Raw genomic sequence first — 22,898 nt, forward strand, 5'->3', positions numbered from 1 at the left:
GCTGCTTCACAGCCTCAGTGAACTTCTTTGCATCCAGTGAGCCTTGGTCACACCCTGTCCAATGAAGTCACACCCTTTCCAATGGATGTCAGCTCTGGAAGGCAGTGGCTGCTCACTAAATCTGCTATCCCTAGATTCTTCAGAGCTCTCTTTATTGCTTACCAGCCAATCCTCCCATTACTTCAATCCCTTGGTATAGTTAATAATATTAAACTTTCTCACAGTTTGATTACTGTGTTGTTTCTATCTCTTAATTGGGCCATGAGATACAGAACTGATGCCAGTAGTGGAGTGGTCCTAGGGGACAGACTCACAAAGATGGGGTTTGAGGATTTGTTTGGTTGCACTGTTGGGCTTGAATACAGTGCTGAGCTCCTCAACAATTAGAAATGGAATACTAGTGATCCTTTGGCATGACAATTAACCAAACTATTACCCATGTGATGATGATTGTGATGAAGTACCTACTGAAGCATGTGCCTTGGGAGCCTAAATTGCTACTACACTGACTCTAATGGCAATAATGATGATCATAAATACTGGGATGTGGGGTGGACTTTCTTGGATGCACTTTAGGACTAACAGAAGAAAATGACAAACTCTGGACCTTTAATTCTCAGCTCAGATCATGGTCTGAAAACCAGAGAACTTCCACAAGTAACCTTGAAAAAAGTCTCTTATTTCTTGTAGTATAGACTTGGCACATAGAGATCGTTGGTGATTAATGTGTCCCTCCAAATGAAATTGTATAGGCGGCCAACGAGAATATCACTTGATCTATATAACCGGAAAAACTCTGGTAGCCAAAATTTGGCTCGAGTCAGCAGAGAGGAGAGTCATAATCTCTCACTGGGATTCCATACCTGAGTCAATTCACAGACCAGGGCCCCTTGACCTCATGAGAGGCTGGATCCCTTTGAGGAAGGACCCTGCGCTTACGCCACTACTGCAGGTATAAATCATAAATCTTCTTCCAAACATTTTCCTAAGAGATCTGTAATCATTTGCTAGAGTTACTGTTCATCAGAGAAAAAGAAATATCCAGACCATTTGGAGAAGAATAGGCACTACCTCTAAATTAATTATAATTCCAGGATCCCTGGGTGGTGCAGCGGTTTGGCGCCTGCCTTTGACCCAGGGCGCGATCCTGGAGACTCGGGATCGAATCCCACGTCAGGCTCCCGGTGCATGGAGCCTGCTTCTCCCTCTGCCTATGTCTCTGCCTCTCTCTCTCTCTCACTGTGTGCCTATCATAAATAAATTAAATTAAATTTAAAAAAATTAATTATAATTCCTAGGAACCCAAAGGGGCCCCTGGCTGGCTCAGTCAGTAGAGCCAGATCATGGGACTCATGATCTCAGGGTCATTAGTTCAAGCCCCACATTGGGCATGAAGCCTTCCTAAAAAATAAAACTGTAACTCCTGGGAACCCAAAATACGCTCTAGCTCACCAATCAAAATGCAGGCATACAGTGAGGTAATAGAAGGAGTCTCAGGTTCAAATTACAGTGGACCCAGTTGATCCACGGACTCACCATGTGGTTATTTCCATAGTTCTTGACTGTATAATTGGAATAGACAACAATTAACAACTGAAAAGACTCCTGTATTGGCTTTCTAACCCATGAGTTAAAGCTCATTATTGTAGGAAGAGATAATTGCAGACCCCTGGAACTTCCCCTTTCAGGAAAGTAAACTGGAAGCAATATTATGTCCCTGGAGAAACTGCAGAGATTAATGCCACCATCAAAACTTAAAGGAAACAAGGGTGATGATGCCTATCACATCACCACTTAAATCACCACTTTGGCCCGTGCAGAAAACAGGTGGATCTTGGAAAATGACTAGGGACTATCAGGTTCACATCTTAATGAGATAGTGATCCCAATTGCAGCTGGCATCTCAGATGTAGTATCTTTACTGGAGCAAATGAATATCCTCCTGGCATTTGTTATGCAGTTGTTCACCTAATTTATGCCTTTCGATCCATAACAAATTGTAAGGACCATGAAGAGCAGTTTGCTTTTACCTGGTAGGGCAGCAGTGTACTGTCGAAGTCTCACTTTAAGGCTCTGTCCATTCTACTCTCTGCCATGATATAGTCTGTAGAGACCTTGATCATCATGATATTCTACAAAAATCACATTGGTCCACAATGTTGATAACATAATGCTGATTGGATATGAGTAGGAGGTAGTAAATACGTGCCTTAGTAACACATATGAGAACTAGAAGGTAAAAGACAAATTCCACAAAAATGTAGGGCCATTATCCCCAATGATGTTTCTGGGGGTTCAGTGCTTTGGATACATGTTAAATATCTCCTCTAAGGAGGAAGGTTGCTTCAGCTCATACTATATACCATGAAAAAAGGCATGATGCTCAGTAGGCTTTTTTGGATTTGAAGGCAACGTGTGCCATATTGAGTTTGTTGATTCAACCCACCCACCCAGTTACCTATAAGATACCAACTTCGGGTGTGGACTAGAGCAAGAGAAAGCTCTGTCATGAATTTGAGTTACAATATAGCTGCTCTAGTGGGTCCTATGTTCCAATAGAACCCGTGATAGTAAAAGTATCCTGGTGCGTATGGAGCCTTTGTCAAGCAGAAACACAGGGCAAAACCCCAGGATTTTGGAGCAAATCTATGCCCCCTTTTGAAGATAACTATTCTCCTTTTGTGCCTTGTAGAGACTGATTACCCAACCATGGGATGGGTGGTGAACAGGTAGCCTGGTTCGGGTGTAGGAGAATCTACCCAGTTATAAACGTGAGCATACACGGCAGCAATCTATCATCAGTGGAGACAGTCTACAGTCAACTTGCCTGAGCAGTTCTGAAAAGTATCGATAGCTTCCATGAACATGTGGCTCAGACTTCCAACACCAACTCCTGTTGTGTCCTCTTAATCAATACTCTGGCCTGGGGTGTTTCTAACAACTAGCTAGCCAAGAAATAAAAAATTATAGACAAGTCTGTAGGATTTATTGGATCCACCCAGAAGTGGACAGCTGCAACAACATGCTCCATTTAGGAGCGAACCTAAATAAAAGGGGCACAAGGGATCCCTGGGTGGCACAGCGGTTTGGCGCCTGCCTTTGGCCCGGGGCGCGATCCTGGAGACCCAGGATCGAGTCCCACATCAGGCTCCCGGTGCATGGAGCCTGCTTCTTCCTCCGCCTGCGTCTCTGCCTCTCTCTCTCTCTCTGTGACTATCATAAATAAATAAAAGTTAAAAAAAAAGGGGGGGGGGCACAAGATCTTCCCCATGAGAATAAGTAGTACATTTGGTTGTCCGCTGTGTCTGAGCTGACATATGGCCAGAAGTACAAATCCACACTAATTCTCGAGTAGTTGCTAATGGTTTAGGTTGGATAGTCAGGGACTTGGGAGAAATAGTAAAGGCCCATGACAAGTAAATGTGGAGAAAGGTGTGTGGATGGATCTCAGAATGGGAACACACTGTGAAGATTTCCGCATCTCACGTCACCATAGGGCATCTACAGGAAAAGAGGGCTCTTATTAATCAGGTGGATAAGATAATGTACTTGATGGGTGTCAGTGTCATTCCCCAGCCAAGCCGGTGCTTGCTCAATGAACAGCGTGATCATGGTGGCAGGGCTAGAGGCTACACATGGGCTCAACAAGATGGATGTCCCCTCACCAAGGCGGGTGTGCACTACTAACAACTGTCTAAGCTGTCAAGAGCCGGAACCTATACTGAGGCTGCAATATGGTGTCAATCTCATGGGTAATAGCCATCCATGTGATGGCAATTTGACTACATTGGGCCTGTTCCATCATAGAGAACAGAGATTCACTTTCGTAGAACACACACATTCCGGATATGGTCTACAGTTTCTCCCAGCACTACATGATGCACATGCTCACAGAATGCCTTATCCAGTCATGGCATTTCCTGTAGCACTGCTTCTAATTAAGGAATCCATCTCACAGTAAAGGAAATGTTGGGGTGAACTCATACCTGTGAAATTAGCCCCCAACACCAGAAGTGGCTGGTTTGATTGAAAGGTGGAATAATTCACCGGAAACTCAGTTGTAAACTGTTGCAAGATACCACCTTGAAAGGATAGGTACCTCACAGGAGGTGGCATAGGAATCCAGGAATCAAGGGGTAGAAGTGGGAGTGACTCCTCATGATTATACTTCTCATCTCAGCAACGTCACACTGATTTGGAGGTGCTCTGGAGGGCTTAGTTCCCAAGGTTTGTTTCAACCAAGGACACAATGATGGGTCTATTGACACAAGATCTAAGATGAGACTGCCACTTGGCCATCTTGGGATTTGTAAACCACTAAACCAATAGGCAGCAAAAGGTGTTACCCCACCAGCTGAATGATCAATCCTGATTGCCCAGGGGAGACTGTATTGCTGGTACACAATGGAGGCAAGGACCATATCTGGACCACGTGGTTCTCTGGGTGCCCGAGTATTTCCATACCCAATGGTAAAGGTTAGCGAAAAACCACACAACTGAAACAGGTAGAGCAGTGGAAGACTCAGATCTCTTGGTAGTAATATTTGAGTCACTACCAAGAAAAGAACTGACCACTTGAGGTTCTCAGCAAGGGCAAAATAAATATTAAGTAGTGGAAGGTCACTAAAATGACAGAAACATGTTGCCGGCTCCACCATTACCATGACGAGGAAGTTCAACCATACGGATGAATGCTGCGTCGCTGGGTGGCATGCTGTTTTTGTCAGTAGACAGTTCTGAAGGAACTTCTTTTCCTGGTTCTGGGCAAAACTCTAGCAGTGCACATAGCTTAGCAGTGGGGCTGCCACTGGTGTGGTATTTCCTGGGCATGGCTTACCCTGCACCGCCCTGGAGGACTTCACAGGTTACCACTGGTCTATCATTTCCCCAGGCACAGCTGCCTGGCAGTGGATTTGCAGCTACCACAAACTTCATCCAGAGAGCCAAGGTTGTAACCCCTCTATTTCTGGAACTCAGCTTGAGGGAGAACAGATAGTGGCCCACTTCTTATATTTGCTATTGCCGGTACTCTTTAGAATTCTTTACCGCTTTGTATGTTTCTTAAAATATTACAGATAGTATGTCCATTCACTCCAATCTGCTCTAGGTCAGACTTCCCCTGTTCATGTTATGTGGCTTCTATCTCCTGACTGTACTCTGGTGATAGACACCATAATCAAAGACTTGAAAAAAAAATATTGAAGAAAATCCATTGACCATAGATGAGCACCCAACACATTTTAAGATAAAAAAAAATCCTACAACTGTGAAGACAGTAGAAAAAGACAATTCACAAAATACAAATTAAGTACAGTAACCAAGTAAATTAAATTAAAACTTCACTTCGCCAGTATCAGACAGACAGGATATAGCAAACTCTTAGGGACCCTGGCTAGTGGAAATTGGAAGGCAATCTGTTAAAATGTCCAAAATGGGGCTGGAACTAGAGGGTATTATGCTAAGCAAAATAAGTCAGTCAGAGAAAGACAATTATCATATGATCTCACACATACGTGGAAGAAACAAAACAGGATCATAGGAGAAGGGAGGTAAAAATAAAACAAGACAAAATCAGAGAGGGAGGCAAACCATAAGAGACTCTTAATCATAGGTCACTGGAGGGGAGGTGGGTGGGGAGACGGATTAACTGGGGGATGGGCATTAAGGTGGGGATGTGATGTAATGAGCCTGGGGTGTTACATAAGACTGATGAATCAATTACCCTTACTTCTGAAACCCAATAATACATTGTTAATTGAATTTAAATGTTTAAAAAAGAATGAGTTAAACAAAAAGGACAAAGTATAAATCCTATGATGCGGATTTCCACTTCTCCATATTTACTTCAGGGAGACATTCACACATAAACAATGGGGCAGGTGCAAAGATACTCTCTGCAAGTGTTAGTAAAAACTAAAAATTGCAAACCTATCCTTCCATAGATAGTTACAATATTCATACTACATACACCTTCAGAGAAATTTAAAAATTTGGATAGCTACATACACTCCCTTGGAAAAATCTCCAAGAAGTAGTGAGTGAAAAGTTGCAGGCTGATGTTAAAACAAAAATCCAAATTAATGTATTTTCTAAGGGCACATATAGTCTATAAAAAATTTGGGGGGGAGGGGAGAGTTTAACACCAGACCAGTTCCAGTAATTACCTCTGCAAAGTGGAGGAACAAGCAAAGGAAAGGGATTGAGGGATGATCAAAGCAGACATACTTCTCTTAAATAGTTTAAAAAAAAATTAAGAATACTTATGTATATATTCCTTGAATTAAAAACTAAGACTTTGGGACGCTTGGGTGGCTCAGCGGTTGAGCGTCTGCCTTCGGCCCAGGGCGTGATCCTGGAGACCCAGGATCGAGTCCTGCATCGGGCTCCCTGCATGGGGCCTGCTTCTCCCTCTGCTTCTGCCTGTGTCTCTGCCTCTCTCTGTGTCTCTCATGAAGAAGTAGGTAAAATCTTTAAAAACAAAACAAAAAACTAAGACTTTAAAATCTACATCTTGATCTTTTTCTTCTGGCCAAGATGAAGTAAGAGACAGCATTTACTGTCAAACTGAAAAGCTGGACAGCACACATGAAACAGTGGGTTTCAATACACTGGAGTTTGGGCAAAGGACAGCAGCGATTCTTAAAAGAGAAAACTAGGACCCAGCCTACTGCCTCAGAGCCATGACGCAAGGAGAAGACACCAAGACGGAACCCGGTGGACTTCCTGAGTTGAGGAGATGGGGCTGAGGGGCAAGGCAGTTGAAGGCAGCTGCAGTTCCGAGGGCAGTTCCCAGCAGACTAGGGTGGAAAGCCAGAGAGGATCCACAGGTCTGCAGGGTGCGGTCTCAGCAACTTCCTGATCAGCATATGCCCGAGGTAACTACCCAAGGCTGGGAAGGTTTCTGGGAAACCATACCTAGAAGCCCACACAAGGCTAGGAGCAGAGCCTTCCCCGCAGCCTGACTAGAAAGCCTCCTAATCCAGGGGCACCAGGTACTCTAAAGGGTCTTCTGACTCACAACAGGGGAACTATCAGCCCAATACATGCTGCTCCGCTCTCACCTAACAAAGTTTAAACCTAAAAAGGATCAAACTATTTTCTACATCCCAGAACAAAAATAACCAGCACGTATCAGGTTATAATTCACATCTTGCATGCAAGGAAACAGGAAAAGTAGGACACCAGAATGATCAAAAAAAAAAAAAAAATCAAACTGACCCAGTATTAGAGTTAGCAGACATAGGCATTAGAAAACTCACGGTATTCTCAAAAACTAAAGAATGAATATGTAGGCATGAAAGATCTAAAAACACCCAAAAAGAACTTCTAGAAATGAAGACATCTGACATGAAAAACTGGGTAAGACTACAGTAGATTAAACTGTAGCACTAGTGAACAAGTAATCGGACATGAAACAGAAAAAGATCAAAAAACTAAATAGCGCATGGATGAGCTGTGATCAACTTCCAGTAGCCCCTGTGTAATCAGGATCCCCAACAGAGAAGGGAAAGGAACAACAGCTGAAAAACGTCCACATCTGATGAAAAGCTATACCCAAGAAACCCAACAAACCCCAAGCTCAAGAAACGATAGCACATCATAATCAAGTTGTTCAAACCTGCGACAGAGAAACATCTTAAAAAAGCAACAAAGGAAAACCGAGCTCTGCAGAGGGGAGAGGACGACAGGACAGCTTTCCCCGGGAAGGCCACGCAAGGCAGAGGCTCACGTACTGCCGTCCACAAAGCTGAAAGCGCCTTTTCTAAGGCTCTGCTCTCCGCTGACGAACGCGGATCTCAGTCGCGGCCTGCTGGTGGTGGAGAGCAATAAAAACTCAGTAGACCACCGATCCCCAAGCAGACGGACCAGGTGAATTCGCTAACATTAAATTTCATAATCAAAATGCAAAAACACTTCAGTTAATAAAGAAGAACAGATTGATTCAATAAACATGTAGATTTATTTTAAATCAGTTTGGTACATGATACAGATTGGTTTTGCAGTTTTTAATGAACTGAAATAGAAATTTCTAAATACAGCAGTGTCCGCCTGTGCAACGAAGGTCTGTAAGGTAAAATAAGGTGTTTTGATAGAACTACATCCACATGAACATATCGAGAAAAATCTGAAAAGGTTTCTTAATATACCTTCTGGATTAAAAAAAAATCATTAATGGCTCAAGATACCAAAGGAAGGTGAGGGGGGGAGGCTGTGAGTTCTGTTGTAAGAGCTCTTCTTGCAGAATCTAACTGGTTTCATATTATGGTTTTGTTGCCAGAGCAGTATTCAAAATTACAGAAGACGAGAGGCTTCGTCAGCTACGTTTTCACAGAAATTGCTGTATGTGTTGACATTAACGTGTGACAAGGTATTCACATCTAGGTAAATGATATTTGTACCACTGTAGCTAAATTTTGCCACTTTGGGAGAAAAGAAATTCTGTATATTTTCAAATGAATCTTGGATCTTACAGCACTCACTAAAAACTAACCATGGCACCATAATAAAAATTTTTGTGAGGTTCCTAGAACTAATCTCAGAATATTACTAATGAAAACACAAGAATGTGAGGTAAACCCACCTTTTTCCCAAAAACCTTTGAAGCCAGAGATTTTAAACAATTAAGGCACTTGAAAACATTTGGTGTATGTACAAATGTGCAAGTGAAACAAACTTAAACTGTACCAGCAAGTAACAAAGAAACAGTAAATCTTCATTTTAAGAACCTTGAATATAATCATATCTAAATGCAAGGAATTTGGGTTTATGAAATGGACCAAAGCAACCTGTCATTTCCTACTACAAAATATTGAAAACCAAGTGCTAAACTCAGCCCCTATAGGCTAAAAAAGCTAAAAAAAAGAAAAAAAAAAAAAACCTTTAATGACCTAGAAAAGCAAAGCTTTTTTTAAAACTAATGTAAACCTCTGAACTAATCCAATATGTCAAAAGCAGGGGAGCAGCATCCTCTAAAACTGAAAAAACTAGTGCTTCCTAAGAAAACTAAAAAAACCTAAAGTATGCATGCTTATTATACTATAGGAACTGAAACTAATAAGAAAGGATGGGAGAGAAAGAGAAAAAAAAAAAAAAAAAAAGAGAGAGAAAGCACAATCTGTCAATCCAGGGCAATCATTGTTAAAAATCTACAGTGATCCAAATCAACTAACATTCCTTAGATTTTCTGAAATTATACTGGTCACATTTCTGGTCTCAAAACTTAAAATGATTGTCTCATTAAAGAATTAATAAATGACCCTAAAACAACTTATTTCCTTCTTGCCTCAAAAAAAGTTACTTTTCAAGGAAGCTTGGTGAAAATTCTCTCAAGGTACAACAGTGTTAGGATACTGCCTAAAGTACCAAGGGAAATAGAAATCAGTCAACTTTATTTTTATACTTTTTAACAGCCTAAGAAAAATGCTGGGAAGTTCACTATATGAAGGCTTTCAACTTTGTAGAACATCCTTTAGCTTAACTTGCTTAGGTCTGAAATAAAATAGTAAAATTTCAATTAAATACTAACAGTACGGTACCTAAAAGCAGGTCTACTACAGCTCGTCAACAGTTACATCATCAAACCAACCTTCACCTTTCCTCCTGTGAAAGAATAAATCACAAACATCTGAGGTCACAGTCTACCTTTCTGTCTTTTTAAGGCACTGTTCTTTATTTTCTGTGATTTAAGGTGCTTTACAAGTATGAACGATAACCTGCTATTCTTTAATGGTCTGTATCCTTTCCACTCGTTTAACTCTGGAATGTAATTCCCTGTGTGGCATCTTATTTCTAATGTAGAAAAAATAACTGTTATCAAGCACAAAATTTTACTCTAAGGATACAGTTTACTCTAAGGATACTAAATGTATAGATTTATTCCACTTTTGAAAGGACAGCCAAAATCCACCCGATTGATGCTCATTTGGCACATTCTTCTCAATTCTGGTCACTAAACTACATCCTGAGATAGGATGAAAGTAATGCAGCTTTCAGGCTTTAAAAGGACTAAATTTAAACTGCCAAAAGAGTCATGAGGTTGTCTGCGTAGGACAATGTTTTCCATCACTTACAGAGTTACATTTGGTATGTCAAGAAGAAAGAACATAATCCCACAGCAGCAGCCATTTAAAATAAAAAAGAAGACAGCCACAAGGATTCATGCAGAATATTTTAAATATTCCTGTTGAGCAAAATGACTTAAGTGATTTTTCCTCAAGGACGATGCTCCAAAGTATCCTATATGCATCCTTTGAAAATGTAAAGATCCTGGAATAGCGTCTTCCATGTGGGACATCTTGAAAGATAATATTTTGGTTTCAGTGAGTCACACACCAGTCCTTGTTAATTTAATGGGTCTGTTTACAGAGTGTGGTAGTTTCGTTCTTTCGATTTGCAGAATTTATAGAGAAAGAAGATTACAGCCTGCACACCCAACACGAGGACAATTCCTCCAATGAAACTGGCTGCATCGAAGGTAGACTTCCGCCCAGGTTGTGAAGTTGGACTTAAAGTAGTATTAGTTGTACCTGTTTAAATTAGGAAGAAAAAATAACAATACTTAATAAGTCCCATAATCCTCTATCCATAATTTCAAGACCCACCCTAAACCTCTACTTTGACTTTCCCATGAGTTAAATTTTATAAAGTATTTGCTCTTGGAGTCAGATCTTTAGAACTAGAATTTATCCTATTTATTCCATCCAGTGATATCAGGTGGTCAAACCTGCCATACAAATTCAAACACGAAACTGACAGAAATAGATTCTCTTGGTAAACTATGGCCTGAAAAGTTACAAAGCACTTTAAAAATTTGCAATTTCTGGGATCCCTGGGTGGCGCAGCGGTTTAGCGCCTGCCTTTGGCCCAGGGCGCGATCCTGGAGACCTGGGATCGAATCCCACGTCGGGCTCCCGGTGCATGGAGCCTGCTTCTCCCTCTGCCTATGTCTCTGCCTCTCTCTCGCTCTCTCTGTGACTATCATAAATAAATAAAAATTAAAAAAAAAAAATTGCAATTTCTTCAGATAACATATTGTTGTTACAGTAAATATTAATATTTGTGTTGAAAAATCATACAACTTTTAAATTTTACTAAATATACATGGTGAGCAAAAATTTGGTTGCAATTTTTCAAACTACAAAAATATATCTTCAGTATCTGCAACTTATAGTTTCAACAAACAAAAGAACTTGTTGTTAAAGGTATCGTAAATCTTACTATGTAAATTTTATAAGCATTACCAAACACTATGGGAAAAAACCTACAAAAGGTTGAATGCTCTTTTCAGGAAGTAAAATGTTTCAAGAGGAAACAGAACAAATTTTTTTTTTTTTAGGGCGTAAAAGGTTTCAAGTAGACCACCGTTCATTTTAATAAAAAGCAATTTATTTTAAGTGATTTTTTTTTAATTATTATTTTTTTATTTTTTATTTATTTATGATAGTCACAGAGGGAGAGAGAGAGAGGCAGAGACACAGGCGGAGGAAGAAGCAGGCTCCATGCCCCGGGAGCCCGACGTGGGATTCGATCCCGGGTCTCCAGGATCGCGCCCCGGGCCAAAGGCAGGCGCCAAACCGCTGCACCACCCAGGGATCCCCGATTTTTTTTTTTTAAATAGAGTATCAAACACTGGTTCTGGTGGCTGTATAATAAGCTGGCCAGCTTTAAAATTAATTACAACTGTTCTGTATTTCTTCCTGTGAAGACAAAATAGTTTCCCTGAAACCAAGAAACGTAGCACAAGAATAAGCCAAACGAATGGGGCGGGGGATAAATGCCAGTATTTTAAATAGGGATGGGGGGAAGGATTCATAACCTGTGTATCTGCAATGTCCTGTGGCATCACCTAAATATGAGCTAGTTTACAACACATCAAATCATTAATTAGTAAACTGTTACCTCTCACACTTTTAAAAGTTAGAAAGGGGGGCAGCCCACGTGGCTCAGCTGTTTAGTGCCGCCTTTAGCCCTGGAGACCTGGGATCAAGTACCACGTCAGGCTCCCTGCATGGAGCCTGCTTCTCCCGCTGCCTGTGTCTCTACCTCTCTCTCTCTCTCTCTCTCTGTGTCTTTCATGAATAAATAAATGAATAAAATCTTTAAAAAAAAAAAAAAAGAGAGTTAGAAAGGGATGTAAAGGGGATCCCTGGGTGGCTCAGTGGTTTAGCGCCTGCCTTTGGCCCAGGGCCTGATCCTGGAGTCCCGAGATCGAGTCCCACATCAGGCTCCCTGCATGGAGCCTGCTTCTGCCTCTATCATGAATAAATAAAATCTTAAAAAAAAAAAAAAGGCATGTAAAGAAATGGTGAGAAATATTGCAGAGGTGCACATTTGGCACTGATCTTGGCTTTTTAGACCTCTCAGTGAAAAGGATGACTGTATTATCTTCACTCCAACTGCCACCATCTAACACAACACACAACTAATTCCTAATAGTAATCAGTATTTAATTTGTAATTTATAAGACAGATCTCACCTACAAATTGTACTAAAAAAGTTTTGGAAGAACACTCTCTCTGAACTCTAATGTATCACGCCAATGTGGCTGGCTACACATTAAAAAATGAGAAAAGGACTCACAGAAAATGTACCCTTACTGCTTTAACAGCCTCCTATCTCAGTCCTCCAAATTGAAGAGATGAGTTTTAGTTCACAACCATTATGAATAAAACTGTTGGCAAAAACAGTAAAAGGCAATGCTGTATATACAACTCCTACCTTACTATTAGTTTTTAAAAAAAAAATCCTCAAATACCTGATGTAGTAGCTGTGGTGGTAGCTGTAGAAGAGGAAGGCTGAGTTGTGGTTTTAGCTGGAATGTAAACAAAACTTATTAAAAACTTAAATTTCCATACTTCCCAGTATCTAGCAATTAGTCTTTTTAAAATAAGGCTACCAACTTCAACGTGTTTTCCATCTTTTAGAGAATAAAGGCCACATTTCAGGTAATGGTTCACCAACCTATCTCCACAGCCAGAATACTAGCCTTTAAATTAAGCTTTTGAAAACATTAAGCAATCACGAAATTTTATCTATGTTAACATCTGGATAAAGTTTGTAAAAGAACAAACAGGAGAAGAATTAGTGTTTAGGTGAGGGGAACTATCATTTTTTTAATGCTTCTATGACAAAAACTATTAACTTAAAAGGTCATGGTAAGAAATAAGTGTGGCTCAGTATTTCCCAGGTAGGTATCAAGGTTGGCGTGGCTTCTTCATTTCAAGGGGCTGGCAAACTTTTCTTAAAGGGGCAGACAGTGTGTAATTTAAGCTTTGTGCGCTGCATAGTATAAAGCAGCCAAGGACAACATGCAAATCAACAGGCATGGTTCTGTTCCAATAAAATTTATTTTAAGAACAGATCCCCTCGGGCCACAGATTCCCCCAATTTAAATTACCTGATGATGCCTGTAGAGAAAATGAACTCTCATGAGAAGAATTAATTTGAATGTAAACAAATTTAGGAACCAGAGCACTGTATTATTAACAGACTTCTCTCAGTACAGATACCACTAACAGATTCTAATAAATGAGAACGACTCTGCTAGGATATTCTCATACATGTTTGTATCCTTTCCTCTCATGAGCACTGCTGTACACATTTTACCTACTTACTTACTCTTGGATGGACAATTAGGTCATCTCTCATTTCTCCATACTATAAACACCTAGCAGGGAAATATCTGATTTCATCTCTGATAGGGCTGATTCTTATACAGAATTCCTAGATTAAAGGATATGGTTATTTTCAGACTTTTAATCCCTTAAAAGTTTTGTTGCTATACATTCTGTGTAACTGCAAAAAATAACACTTTATAAACTAAACGTATTCTTTTCAATCTGAAAACGCTATTAGTAAACTTTATCTAACAATGGTAGGGAAAAAGTTTGCTAATTTGTCATTTGATTCTTACTACCAATCCTCCAAACATGCCACAAACTAATTTTTTTTGTAAACAGGGAACACGTTTACACACTTTTACTTCTGACCAAATACTTTGATAAAATTTTCAAAATTACCCAATACCTAGGGAATAAACCTCCACTGACCTATGTTCCTTTCATTAAAAAATAATTCAGCACTTACAGAAGCTCTTGGTGATGGAGAATTTTATAAATACAGTAAATTATGTAATCCCACCACTCAGTAACACGTTACTTCCTACTGGCCACTTCTCCATTTATACAACAAAAAGATTTAAAAAGTACTGGAACTTAATGGTTTGTCTTCCACTTAATATATTATGAACATTTCCCACTATATTTCTGACATAATCTAGTCATTCTAAGAGGTTATTTACAAATATTTTTATTTGTAATATAAGTACTAACAGAAGACTATAATAATTAACCCCACTGAACAGCTTTTACATAAAAGGATTATTAGATTCTCCTTACATCATCTAATAATCCCTTAACTCATTTGCTCTCTTTCAGCAGTAGCCATGGAAAGAGACCATATAAAGGTTTGTTTTTCAACCACTAATTGCCACTCAACATGCATTTTCTATAAGCAAGCCCTGACTTCCTTCCACTTTACAGAACCAGAGAGAGAAAACAAGGGAGACTCCACGGTACTTCGCTGGAGAACCCAGTGTGGAGCAAGCATGAAAACTACAAGATTCATGGAGAAGAAATTAAAAGTGAATCCATAATGGTTTAAGAAATTGTTTCCCCCTTTTGGTTCACATCTCACCTTCTGGAAATTGATTAATTTTTCTCTCAATATCTCTGCTTTCATCAATCTTTAACGTCTTCTAGTCAGTGACTTATATGTACTCTCCAAAAGTTCTGAAGCATTTGCAGATTCCTATCGAATGAATATTTCCATAGTAATTGAAGCTACCAGCACAATATCACTGAGTGTGTAGTGTAGCTAGAAGAGCGATGCACAAATGGCTACCAAAACCTGGTATGAGCCAGTTCACCACTGCTCAAGTCTTTCAAAAGGAGTTCTGGTCCTTGTAAGATTGACTTCTTCCTCGAAAAAAAAAAAAAAAACCTAAAATACACACACACACACACACACACACACACACATTCTTGGACCCATCTCTCTGCCCATCCCTACTCGGTTCGGTTTCCTCTCTGGCCCTCTTCCAACCCTTAGACATTACAGTGCCCTGGAATTTGGGCCTCAGGCCCTATTCTCCCTACAAGCTGCTACAGTGGACACTACACTCTTGCCCACACTGATCAGCTTACCTGTACTGTCAGCTAAGAGCTCTGCCGTCACCTGCCTCAAGCCCTACCCCTCCTACTATTTGCATGCATCTGCAACTCTTCCCCTATGAATTCTCCAGAATGCCCTGCACAGGTTATCTATTCTAATCTCCCTGTGTTTGCTCTTGTCTCCTGTTCCAATCTGTCTTCCCAATCTGACTCTTATCCTGCTGAGTGTCCACAGCTCAACATTTCCTCACCGCGTACTCCAAATGCAATTCCCTGACCTAATTATACTCCTTCACATCACCTTCACATGTACTGACCACCTTGCTCCACTTGGGAAGCTGTCCTCATGATTTACCAGAATCATTTCAGATTCAATCAACATCTCCAGGAAACTGTCACCACATTTGCCATGTTACTCCATATATAGGCCTTCCTACAAATGTCTCAGCACAGTGTGCTTACCTCTTTCACAGTTCCAATGATAGACAAAATGTCTTCGGTCTCCAGTATCTATCATCCAGCCTAGTACTTGTCCTGGAGTAGATTTTTTTTTTCATGATTTATTCCTCCTATCACTTTTGTAAAGATTTTTAAAAAGAGAAATTATCTAATCCTTTGAAAGTATAGTGAAAAACTTTCTAGTTGTTGATGGGAATGAAAAGCACATCTTTCTGGAAAGCAATCAATATTTAGTCCTAAAATAATCCTATCTTCTGACCTAGGAATGCTGTTTGAATCAATCACTATCAGGGATAACAGCAAATATTTCCCTGAAGACATCTGCTGCATGGAGAAAGATGACCTAACATAATTATCCAACCAAGTGCAGGATGAGTAAAGTCTATACAATAATGTAAGAGAGAAAACAAATCAAATATGCATGGACATATTTTCCAATTTCATAGTAAGTTTATCTATTGAGAGATACACAAGACTGGGAGAACTTTATGTCTGAAAACATTTTGTTATACCTCTGGATGATGGGAATCATAAGGAATTTTCATTTCTTTTAGGCTTCTGTATTTCCCAAGATTTTCACAAAACCCACAAAAAGCAGTTTATGGACTCAAACTCAAACCAAAGATATGATAAATCCTCCCATATTCAATGAATGTCAAACACTGGAGTTACAGGTCACTGGCACAAACAAACAGTTCATATTAACGTAATCGTTATGATCCAAAACTAAACACAAATTTAGTTTTTAATTTTTTTTAAATTTTTAAATAATAAAATAAAATATTTTATTTTATTTTATTTATTTAAAAATAAAATAATAAAATAAATAATAAAATAATAATAAAATAATAATAAAATAAATAAAATAATTTTTAAAATTATAGTAACAACTTTTAGGTATTTAAGTACTAAAAAGTCCATCAAGAGACCTTACAAATCCTAAAGAGGGGGAATTATCTTGTATTACCTGTAGAATTGGTTGGCATCAGAGTGGGCTCCGGTGCTATTTAAAACAAACAGGCATTAAGTCAAAGCAATCTAAAATATTACAATCTATTACACTATTTTTCAAATTGCAGACATTTGAGTACCACTTTTACAATTTTTGCATTTAAGTATAACCTTGTGGAGGAGACGGACAGTTGTTCTACCAAATATTGATCTCCCCTTCTTTAGAAATAGAAGCACCAAACTATAGTTGACACTTCCCTCCCCTGGGGAAAGACAAACATTCCTTAGCCTCCCCAAGGTAGGCAGCCCAGTGTAACTGCTAGAAAGCATCTGTAGGTAGATATGGGCCTCTTTCCTCTTCCTGTTGGCAGGAAAATCAATGTTGGCTCCAGCTATGGAGCACTCACCTTAGAGAGCAAGGTCAAAGATATTTTGACAGTAAACAGCTTGGGTCCCTAACGGTTGTATTGCTGCTACACAGTCCAAACTAATTCTGATACATCAATCAAATTAAGTAGAATTACTTACCCAATTTTTCTCTAAATTAGTATCTTTAAAAATGCTTTAATCTTGTGATATTTTTGTAATTTTGCAATATTTTTATGAAACCACAGGTTTGATACAATTATCACTGTTTTCTGACACACATTAATAACAGATACTAAAATCGTTTGTTCCTGGGGCAGCTAGATGGCTCAGTCAGGTCTGCCTTCTGCTCAGGTCATGATCCCAGCCAGCCAGGGTCCTGGGATCAAGCCCTGCATCAGGCTCCCTGCTCAGCAGGGAGTCTGCTTCTCACTCTCTCTCTCCCCTGCCTGTGATCTCATTCCCTCTCATGCTTGCTCTCTCTCAAATAAAACTTTATAAAAAAAATAATAAAGTACAAAAATGAGAAAGCAGATGAATACAGAAGAGATTTTACCATAAAACAAACTATGCTAGAGACTGTGACAATCACCAGCACTATAACCAGGAAAAGTGCTAGAACAAGAGTCCAGTCCTGTAAAATGCAAATAAAGAGAGGCTCTAAACTATAGTGAATTTCCAGAAGAGTTATATAAAAATAAAAAAATAAAAAGGAGATATCTATATCTACAGCATTCCACAATACAGTCAAATCACTAAACTAAGCTTCAAAATATTGTCCTTCTAAATCATATGAATATGCCATTTATAACCAAATTTCTAAAAGGTTAGAATTATGGAAATGGCCAACCAAATACTGAAATAAGGCTTCCCGAGGCAAAGATCTTCCTCGCCTCTTGGCCACTCCCCACGGCAGCCAATGTGAATACTTACCAGAACAGAACTGTGTGCTATTCACCACCTGGCAATCACTAACTGTTGTATTATGTGAACAGTAGCTTTTCTCTGTTGTTGGGGAAGAAAGGGGGAGGGAGACAAAGAACAGCAATCACTTGTTTATATTATCTTTGACTTTGTTACTAAGCTCCAGAATTGCTTCCAAAAATCAAACTCAGGCATAAACACTTTAGAAGTCCACAGACCAAGAAAATGCTGTTATTCTCCTTCTCTCCATGATTAAGAAATATTACACAGGATCCTTCCAAATATTCTTCTATACTCCACATGAATATATTTAACAGATAAATCAGAAACACAGAATTGTGCCAGGACCACTGAATAGGGAAGGCTGCTGGAACCCACAAGAGGGATGAATCAATAGGGAAAGTGGTCAGGATCTAATAAAGGCTTAGTAACCATGGGAGGTACCCCAATAGCAGCAGGATGACCTCTGTTCCAGATCTCTGCTTGGTCTTCTACACTTTCTAAAACTGACAATTAAACTTCTAGCAAGAGTAAGGGAGACCCTTCCCCAACATATCCTACAGCAGGGCACTGAAGGCCCAAGACATGACAGCTCTGCTATCCATACACAAAGGGAGAGAGGGGCACACTCCTAAATTCCATTTTATGACTTAAAAAAAAAAAGTGACACAACAAAAAATTAACCCCAAATTAAGCTAATACTTTAATTTTAAAATCAGTTTTTAAACTTTATTATGTAGTGATATAATGCCTAGAAATCCTAGATTTAATGAAGAAGATAAACTGTTCTCCTGATAAGAAAAAAAAATGCAACTACCTTACATGAAGACAGAATATGCTGTAATCCCATGGTTCTACCAAAAACCTTACTGTCATTTCAAAGTATCTCCAACTAGCTCTTTACCCCTCAAATCAGGCTAATTTTAAAAGTGAACAAAACTACCACCTCTCTTCCCATCTCATTCTTCTCCCATATTTAAGTATCCAACAAATTTGTTAAGGTCTCTGCTAGTTCCTCTAGCAGGACACCTGCAGCAGATAAATGCCTCCTTTTTCTGGGAAACTGTTTTCAGGGGAAAATCTCACAACTTTCTCCCACAGCTGATTTCAGCGTACTTGTCCATTTAATCTTCAAAGGCTTTAAAATCTCTCTTCCTTTAAAAGCTACTGAACCTCAATTATCAAGTTTAAGGAATTAAAGGGGTGGGGACAGAATGGGAGACTGGATATTTTAGGGGGAATGTTCAAAGAAATAAGCACTTCAAGGGAAAAGTATCTGATTTGCAAAATAAATAGTGCACAATATTCCTAATTTTCTACTAATTTTCAAGTTATTCAGAAATACCCCGTACGATATCGTAAAATGTTCTAACAGTTTGCATTCTTAAAATTAAAGCAATCCCAAAGCTTCTTACCTTTACATTCTATCCAAGAGCAGGCAGTGGCATCAATGCTAGTGTTCACACAAGAAACACAGCTGTTGCGGTTGTCACAGGTATCTGGTGGGGAGGGACATATAAAACCAATCAGTTGAGACGTCACTTTAAGCTTGTACAACTTACCTTTTTTAAACAAAAGTGAGCATTAAGTACGTTACCAGACTTACTAATTCAGAGAAATGGTAAGACGTTATAGCCCATCAACAGATGAATGGTTTAAAAAAAAAAAGTTATACATTTTGCAATAGAATATTATTCAACTATAAAAAAAGAAAATCCTGCCATATGCTAATCCTGCCATATGGATGAGCCGTAAGGACATTATGCTCAATTAGACGTTCAAAAAAGGACAAATATTGCATCATTTCACCAATATTAAGTATCTAAAATAGTCAAATTCAGAAGCAGAAAAGCAGAATGATGGCTGCCAGGGCTGGGGGCAGGAGGAATGGAGATCTGCTCCTCAAGCAGGGGACAGTTTCCAGTAGGAGGAAAAGTTCTGGAGATCTGTAGAATACTGTGCTTATGGTTAATAGTGTATATACACTTAAAAATTTGTTAGGGTAGGCCATCTACATGTTTTTAATCACACACATAAAAACAGTACATAAACTGGTTTAATAAGAAATTCCAATCATTATAAATGACTTATGGAACTGAAGTAAACACCAAGAGAAAGGGAAGAAAAAAAATCCCACAAGCTAGCAGGAATGCCCATTACCTATCTAAACAACCCTTTGCTACAGGACAACTATTTCACAGACACTCAGGGTTTCTTGAGCCATTTTAAAGCACCCTTAAAAAATAAAAAATTGGAAAAAAGGCAGTGTTATGTAAGGCCAACACCACACACACACACACACACACACGAAATCACTGGTCCAAAACATCAGCTAAGACGCTGGAATTTAATAAAGTAATAAAAATTTGGGTTACAGGTTGAACCCAAACCCCGAAGATGTTCATTCCGAAAACCCCAGATTTGTAATTCATAAATGATCCGCTATTTCCAGGGTCCTCCATGACTGGAGGATAAGAGACAGTAACACCTAGAAGGGGCTACATTCACGGACGTACAGTTTAACGAATTAGCAGAGTCTTTGTCAATAATATAGGCCAAATAACTCAAAAAGTCTAGACTAAGGCTCTACCCATTTTCCTGGAAGCTAGAGGACTCCAAAGAAACATTCACATTTACTTTCCCTGTGCTTTAAAAAAAAAAAAAACAACAGTTCTGCACAGAGGCAACGCATTTCAATATTTTATCACTAGTATTTTTCAGGAACTGGAATGTATAGAATACCCTTAAGTAAGGGATTCACAAAGTAGAAAATAAGTTCTGCAGAGGTTTGTGTACTAGGAAAAAAAAATGCTAGTTGTCCAAAATCTTTTGTGCCTGATGACTAACGTTTGAATACCACCACAGTCAATGAACAAAACTTGCTACCTTTCATTTTAGACTGCGGCTTATCCAACTGCTACTTAGAGAAAACAAATCATCTCCTTTGTAGGACTTTCAGTTACACAAAGGCAATTAACTTGGGTATCTCCCAGCTTCTCTTTGGAAAAACACACACTCCAAAACTACAATTCTGCGAAGAAACTGCCAAGTAAGCCGGAGACAAAACATGCTGTGCCCTATCATCTTAGAAACAGCGCAGTCAGAAATGTCCAGGATTGTATTGCAATTTACTTCCCTCGTTTAACAATTTTTGAATTGCGCTACATCTCATTATTGATCATATATTAAACTTTCATAAAACACAAAGACCAAGAGAAGAAGCTTCAAAATAGTAGGATCACGGGGCGGGGGGGAGGAAGCCAAGGTAAAAAAAATCTGCCACTTCAGCAATTCTTCGGTCAGGATGCCGCTTATTCCTTACCCAATATTAACTAGAATAACCCATCACACTAGATTGCAGGGTTTTAAATACCTAGGGCTCCTTTTCACCTCAAATCGATCTTCCCCTCTCTGTTTTGTGTTGTCACGGAATTGCCAATTTCTGCTTCGAGATTTCAGCGTTACGACTCAAGCACAGTACCCCCAATCGATTACAGGGTTTAACCAAAAAAAAAAATAAATAAGAAAAAAAGAAAGAAAGAAATGAAAAAGAAAGAAAATCGGCAGACCTGGGTTCCAACCCCAGCTTCACAGCCAACTAAACCTACGCTCCGGGCAGTCAGTCCATCTCCATCTTCCTCCTAGATGTCACCACCTATCTTCCAGCTCGGCCTAAAACACCAAGAGGGGGAACGTACGAAGCTTCGGGCGCACGGAGGGGCGGCTTTTCTTCCTCTGCGCACAGGGAGAAGCGTAAACTTTTAATTTGACCAAACGCCCAAACCTCAGCTGGATCCCACACTGATCCGCGAAGCCCAAACGGTCAGATCCGAGACACCGGCCACGAGCACCGACGCCTCCGGTCCTTGCGGCGGTCGCCAGTGCCCGGGGTCGTCGGCTCTCGGAGCAGCGGCCCCGGGTGCGCAGGTCTGGAGGCGCGTCGCCTCGCCTCGCCTCGCCTCGCCCCACCGTCCACCTCACGGCCGCCGCCGCGGGAGGCGGCCACGTCCCCCGTTCTGGAGCTGACGTGACACTGGGGATTACGAGGCACTTTTGCAAAGCGCCCCGGCGTGGGGCACCTCGCGGCGGCAGGGAGCCCGACGGCCGCCGCTGCCCCCGGGGCGCTCCCCCGCCCCCGCCCCCCCGGCCCGGCCCGGCTGCTCCCGGACGGGCCGCCATGTTGCTGGAGCGCAGCCCGGCCCGGCCCCGCGCGCACCGCGGACGCGGCAGGCGGCGGGCGGGCGAGTCCCGGAAGCCCGCTGGGCCGGCGCCCACCTGGTGCCGGAGTGGTGGCCGGCGCGGGGGTCGTCACCCGCGTCGTGGCTGTGTCGCTGGTCGGCGGAGTCGTGGCGGTGGTCACGTTCGGGTCCAACTCCAAGTCCAGAGCCGCGGTCAGCGCACAGAGCGCGGCCAGGCAGGCGGCGGCCCAGCACAGCTGGCGGGAGAGCCCCGACATCGCGGCCTGCGCTCCGGCGTTCCGGCGACTGCGGCGGCGCCCTCCGCTCCGCGCGTCCTGTCCCCTGCGGCACCGCCTCGGAGAGTCCGGCCCCCCGCGAGAGCGCGCCGGGGTCACGTGAGGGCCCCCGGCCACGGCGCGCGGGGGCGAGGCGGGGGCGGGCGCTACCAACGGCTCGGCCGCGGGGGGGGACGGGGGCACCGGGAGGAGACCCGGGAGGCTCCGCTCATCTCACAGCGGCCGGGCCGCGGCGAAGCAGCTCCGCAGACGCAGGGAACGACCCCGCTGCCCCCGGAGAGCCCCCCAAGACGCCGCTGGGCTGTGCTGCTTCCGGCGCGGGACGGCTCCCGCTCGGCTCGGATGGAACAGCCCGCCTGAGGTGGCGCGCGGCGGCCGGGGGCGACGGCGCGGCTGGCGGCGCGCGGGCCACGTGACTCCGCGGGTGGCGCTCCGGGGCCCGAGGCCGCGCGGCGGCGGTGTCCGTGAGGGGTGTGTAGGCCCGGCGGGGCCTGGCGTGGGTGCTGTGCCCGCCTCGCCGCAGGACCCGCGCTCCGCTCCCCGGAAAATCGGTC

General features: G+C 41.5%; 1 protein-coding gene across 1 annotated transcript; it reads right to left on the minus strand.

Annotated features, from left to right (window-relative positions):
* Nucleotides 1–7,941: 7,941 nt before the first annotated feature.
* CD164 (CD164 molecule) lies at nucleotides 7,942–22,486 on the minus strand. Its single transcript, XM_072738591.1, has 6 exons — nucleotides 22,146–22,486; nucleotides 19,286–19,369; nucleotides 17,880–17,951; nucleotides 16,597–16,632; nucleotides 12,755–12,811; nucleotides 7,942–10,526 (listed from the first exon to the last, which is right to left on the minus strand). The coding sequence occupies exons 1-6, from the start codon at nucleotides 22,324–22,326 to the stop codon at nucleotides 10,360–10,362; spliced, it is 597 nt and encodes a 198-aa protein (XP_072594692.1). The 5' UTR covers nucleotides 22,327–22,486; the 3' UTR covers nucleotides 7,942–10,359.
* Between the last annotated feature and the right edge of the window lie 412 nt (nucleotides 22,487–22,898).

The sequence above is a fragment of the Vulpes vulpes genome, chromosome 1, assembly GCF_048418805.1.
Source record: "Vulpes vulpes isolate BD-2025 chromosome 1, VulVul3, whole genome shotgun sequence".
Classification (NCBI taxonomy): Eukaryota; Metazoa; Chordata; class Mammalia; order Carnivora; family Canidae; genus Vulpes; species Vulpes vulpes.

What these genes read in the sequence shown, in the direction of transcription:
- CD164 (XM_072738591.1), bottom strand. Translation starts at nt 22,326, where the DNA reads ATGTCGGGGCTCTCCCGCCAGCTGTGCTGGGCCGCCGCCTGCCTGGCC. An exon ending in GGCCACCACTCCGGCACCAG is followed by an intron (nt 19,370 to 22,145) that starts GTGGGCGCCGGC and finishes CCTCCCCACCAG; the next exon opens with ATACCTGTGACAACCGCAAC. An exon ending in CTCTTGGATAGAATGTAAAG is followed by an intron (nt 17,952 to 19,285) that starts GTAAGAAGCTTT and finishes CCCCAACAACAG; the next exon opens with AGAAAAGCTACTGTTCACAT.